Genomic DNA, 5,501 nt, shown 5'->3' on the forward strand with positions numbered 1-5,501 from the left:
AAACAATAAATATCAATCGGCACTACTATTTTGGTCTAGAATGTGTAAAATTTTATTCCAAGCACACATCGACATTTTTAGGAGAAATGCGTTCCTTTAATCTGAAATCCCACGTGCCGAACCGTTTATTTCAAGCGTCCTTGTTGTTTAAGCTGAAAATCTTAAGAAACAAGTCAGACTTTTTAAATGCTGCCCGCAAAATTGGGAACATCAGCACATCCGTACCGCGTCATCTACTGAGCGCACAATCTGCTTCTGCTGCAGCCTGCGCTGTCTGGCAAGCTGCAATTAAATACCGCTTAACAGCTGATTAGAAGAAACAACTACACGCATTTAACGATAAATATTGAATTACCTCGTCTTATAATCAAATGATTTTTTTTCTGTTTGATTTTCTTTTAAATATCCGTATTTATATGCGCTGATTAGAAACATAATTTTAGCAAGGTTTGAATAGATTTGTTCTCATCGTGCATTTGAACAGACATAAGTTCATCTTGTAATTCATCACCATCCACCTATAATTTAAACAGCCTGAATGGAAATTTTGAAAATGCAAGTTTTTCCTCATCAATTTGCTTCCCACCTGAGTCAATTATCCCAATCCTACCCCTGCCCATGCCACGCACTGCTGGGCACTTCAGGCCGCATGTATATCCTTCAAGCATCCTTACATGAGCTAAATATAGTGCACCCAGAGCCACCACCTCTGGCGTTGTGCACATGAGCGCTGCGCAGAGCAGAGCATGGATAGCAGTTTGTCCACAGCAGGTGAGTCACTCAGCAGGATTTGTTTTATTATTCAGTGTTTCAGCTGAAGGTCTGCTGAAGCTACACATAAGCTGAAGAGAGCACTTCTACAGTATACTTGATGTCAGAATTACACTGCAGCTGCAACTTTCATTCATGCCTTTGTGGTCTCTAAATATGGCAGTGAAATTATTCCATTTAAATGTGTCACTTGAATCGTTCAGTCAGGGACTCTCATTGCTCACACAAAGTTCTGAGATACATCAAGAGAAAGACAAAAGTACGGACATCGCCCTGCCTCAACACCACCGCTACTGTAGACACACAACTAAGCCCACTTACAGCAACAAGTTTTCTGCTACGACTCTTATAGAAAGATTAAAAGGGGTATTGTTGAAATTGAACTTCATATCACGTTATAACGTTATTCCCTCATCCAAAGCATGCCTGGGGTGTTGCTTTAATCTCCTGTGGCAGCCGTTCAGGAGAATCTCCGCCACACAGAACGGCACAACACAGCTCCTACAGACTAGCGTCAGCGACTATTAGCAAACAGCTGGTGAAACTATAGCATCTGCTGAGCTCAGCATACAAACCACTTCTCAGTCCAACGCTCCCAGGAGAAGCCCTGTTGTGATGATGTGCTGAGGCGGGCATGTCGCAAAGGGTAGGAGCTTGTTAAAGAGACAGAGGTCCAATTTCAAGGCGTTCAATTACAAAGTCAAATTTCTTTGAAATCATGGGTTTTTTTATATATATATGCAGCATTTTTATAACAACATAATGTAACATTTCATTAGATTTTCTGAAATGCATGTTATTTTTGGAATGAGTGGGAAAGTAGGCATCATCTACATAATTCAAAATAAATAATACAAAAAACATAGTCACTTAATTGTGCTTTATAAGCACCATATGTGCCTGGAAAACACAGAATACCACCACTCTAAAAAAGTAAATAAATAAATACAGTGGAGATTTGACAACTCTCAAACTATATTTAAAAACATCTATTTTCAGTAATGCCTCAGCATATGGTGTCCCTATTAACAAGAAGGCCTTGAGAATGTTTTGTTTGTGTGTGTGGGTGTGTGCGTGTGTGTTATTCACAACAAATAAAGGTACCATAAACATTCAATTAAAAGAACCAGTTAACTGTGCAGACTTAATCAGTTGAGATCTAGCCACTATAAATGCTGCATGTAAGATTTTGAACCAGTAGTGACATAACGCAGTAGACCTGAAAAACAGTGAAATACGCTGTTTAATTAGCACCAATTTCAGCCACTTGTGCAGTAAAGCTTTCTTACTCACCATCCAGGAATAGAAAGACAAATAAGGAATATTAAAAAAAAAAAAAAACTTGATCAAGCTCTATTACGGATAACTTCTGTTTTTGCTTCTTTTGATCCTCTTTGGCCAGAGGGCCCACTTCAGTAACTCCACCGTGAATGTTGTCTGACTACATGCTGCACATGATAGTAAACATGATTTCCTCCCTTCAGGTCCACACCGTCCTCTCTGGATGGAGGGCACAGGCAGCAGCTGGACAGCCGAGCACAGCGCCACGTACGTGCAGCGCGACGACGGCGGGAACGACACGGCTCCGGTGTTTGAGGTGGTGCTGCAGAACAGCTCCTCCACGCGCATCCCTCAGTTTGCTGGTGTGGAGCTACTTCAGTCCTTCAAGCTGCTTATAATACCCTGCTACACCCTCGTGGCCATCGTGGGCATCCTTGGCAACTACCTCCTCCTCTATGTGATATGCCGCACCCGCAAGATGCACAACGTCACCAACTTCTTCATCGGAAACCTGGCTTTCTCTGACATGCTGATTTGCGCCACGTGCGTCCCCTTCACCCTGGCCTACGCTTTCAACCCTCACGGCTGGGTGTTCGGCCGATTCATGTGCTACCTGGTGTACCTCATCCAGCCGGTGACGGTTTACGTGTCGGTGTTCACGCTTACTGCCATCGGCGTGGACAGGTGAGTTTGTCAACGTGTGGAAAGCTCAAATGCAGAAATTTTGGCGGCGACATGTTCGTTTCTGGTGAAAGTGTTCACTCTTTGCTGCTTTGCGATAAGCAACAAAGGTATGACGGATTATATGAAGTAAGAGGGGAAAAAATGACATAATTTCAACTTTTATTACCAAAAGAAAAATCTGGAACAATATGGCATGGATTTTTGTATTCACTTCTCTTTATGCTCATATTCCTTAAAAACAAACAAACAAACAAACTAATCCAGTTGCCTTCAGAAGTTATCAAACTTAATTAGAGACCACCTGTTTCCACCACGTTGCATGGTGACAGTATTCCAACAGTGAAACATGGTGGTGGCAGCATCATGCTGTAGGGAACCTTTTTCTCATGGTTTACTGAGAAGATGAACCAAAGATAAAGGGGAAATCCTGGAAGAAAACTTGAGACCTGAGACTGTGGAAAAGGTTCACCCAGCAAACCTTCACCGAAAGTCAGAACTACGATGGAATGGTTTAGGTCAGAGGAAGTTTGTGTCAGAATGGCCCAGTCAAAGTCCAGACCTAAAGTCATCTGTTGCTACTCAACTTGACTGAACTTGAGCTATTTCGCTAAGGAGAATGGGCAAAACCTTTAGATGTGCAGCTGCAACAGCCGAGAGAGGCGGCTCTAGGAGATATTGATTTTTGAATGCATAAAGATACATTTATACCTGCGTTTTTCCTGCGTTTACTTTATCACATTAAATCCAAATAGCGCACACTGAAGTTTGTGGTTGTTAATGCAACAAAATGTGAAAATGAAGAGTTGTGAGTTACTTTAGTTTGCTGCACTAATTTAATCAGAATTAAGGCCCTTCCACATGTCCTGAACTGCACCCTCTTAAGAAGGGGACATGCATGAGAGGATTAGAAATCTTAAGGCCGTTTTCTATGTGCACAGCAGGGCTTTTGATGAAGATTCCCTGTCATCATAAAAGTGTTTTTTTTTTTTTGTTTTTTTTTTTCAATTCTTTCTCACAGTGTTCTTTGGCTCTGAGCAGATATTATCCATTAACCTCGTCTGTTTGGTTTATTCAGATGTAAATCTACCTGAATGTAGGACAAGCAGGATGAAAGATGATTTGTCATATTGTGATACATTTTCACTGTCGCTGCTTTGCACAAAGTCTACCCTATCTGACCCGAATATTTTTGAGGCCAGAACAAAGTCGTATTTTCCCGGTTGGACAGTACGCATTTTTGCTTGCAACAAGCAATTTCTGAAGTTTAATTTGCAGCACTTCAAAGCTTACAACAGTATGTCAATTCCTAATGGCAAGCATTGACTGAAGTTGCTCGTCTTCCACCCCTGCAGTGAGTCATGTATGTTGACATTTATTCCCCATCAGTTTCCATCCGTCTCTTGTAACTTTCGTTCTGCTTCCTCTAAGATATTACGCCACCGTTCACCCGCTGAAGAAGCGCATCTCCGTGTTGGCGTGCACCTACCTTCTGTCTGGGATCTGGCTGCTGTCCTGTGGCCTCGTGGCTCCTGCTGTGGCTCACACCTACCATGTGGAGTTCAAAAACGAGGGCTTCACCATCTGCGAGGAATTCTGGATGGGTCAGGAGAGAGAGCGGCTGGCCTACGCCTACAGCACTCTCCTCATTACCTACGTCCTGCCTCTGTCGGCGCTCTGCATCTCCTACCTGTGCATCTCAGTCAAGCTGAGGAACTGCGTCGTGCCGGGCCACCACACCGAGAGCCAGGCGGAGGCTCAGCGCCTGCGCAAGACGTTTCGCCTTGTGAGTCTCGTGGTTGCAGCGTTTGGCATCTGCTGGATGCCCATTAGCGTGTTCAACGTCCTGCGTGACATTGACATTGATCTTATTGATAAGCGCTACTTTCTGCTCATCCAGCTGCTCTGCCATCTGTGCGCAATGAGCTCGTCTTGCTGTAACCCGTTCCTCTACGCATGGTTGCACGACCGCTTTCGCGCCGAGCTTCGCAAAATGTTCACATGCCGTCGCCGGATTGGCATCTCTGCCAACAACTGCGCCACAGCCAGCGTGGTTTTGTGAAGCTCCTCTGCTTCGTGCCGCAGTCGAGTAGATTTGTCTCATTCTGATAACTGTCTGATCCCGTTAAGGTTCAAGTGCGGAGGAGATCTTGTCAACTGGGTCTCACTTAACCTTAAAACAAAACAAACAGACAAAAAACAACCCCTTGTTCTACACGTTTGCTTCTGAGAAACAAATGATTGCTTCCTGGAGGTGTGGACTGTGTTGAGGTTTTAAATTTCACCCAGTCGCTAACATTTAGCCATGACGTTATGTACTAAGCTTATTGGAAATTGCCTGCATTGTAAACAACTATCCTCCACTGTGAACAGAGACGTGCCTAGCAGAACGAGGCTGCTGCTGATGTTAATTCAACATTTGACATTTGTAAGCGTGACCAAGGTGGACTGAACAGCTTCGATCATGTCCTCCGCTGCCGTTGCTAAAACTACAGGCAGACTACAGGAAATCTACATCATCGTTCACAACTTCTCCTTCTGTTCGCTGATTGGCCAGGATGAATTTCACCCAGAGAAATCGAGATCAATGGGAGAAAGCCCAGACAGAGCACAGAAGAGAGATGAGAATCTAATGTAATTGCGTAGAAAGGCAATGGCCAGACTAGCTCCGAACTCAGTGTAGCCATATAATGTAAAAATGTAGTGTCCCATTTTGTCAACTGTTGTTTACTTACACACTGAACTGAAAATAAAATCAATTAAATGTA

General features: G+C 43.5%; 1 protein-coding gene across 1 annotated transcript; it reads left to right on the forward strand.

The window, feature by feature from the left end:
• Window positions 1-1,673: 1,673 nt before the first annotated feature.
• Window positions 1,674-5,501, forward strand: prlhr2a (prolactin releasing hormone receptor 2a). Its single transcript, XM_014982297.2, has 2 exons — window positions 1,674-2,736; window positions 4,165-5,501. Exons 1-2 carry the CDS (start codon window positions 2,276-2,278, stop codon window positions 4,793-4,795), a joined length of 1,092 nt encoding a protein of 363 aa, XP_014837783.2. The 5' UTR covers window positions 1,674-2,275; the 3' UTR covers window positions 4,796-5,501.

Source organism: Poecilia mexicana, unplaced genomic scaffold, assembly GCF_051168715.1.
Source record: "Poecilia mexicana isolate PSO_F unplaced genomic scaffold, ASM5116871v1 scaffold_9, whole genome shotgun sequence".
NCBI classification, from domain to species: Eukaryota; Metazoa; Chordata; class Actinopteri; order Cyprinodontiformes; family Poeciliidae; genus Poecilia; species Poecilia mexicana.

Coding starts and splice junctions, on each gene's coding strand:
- prlhr2a (XM_014982297.2), top strand. CDS start 2,276: ATGGAGGGCACAGGCAGCAGCTGGACAGCCGAGCACAGCGCCACGTAC. Junction 2,737..4,164: donor ACTGCCATCGGCGTGGACAG/GTGAGTTTGTCA, acceptor GCTTCCTCTAAG/ATATTACGCCACCGTTCACC.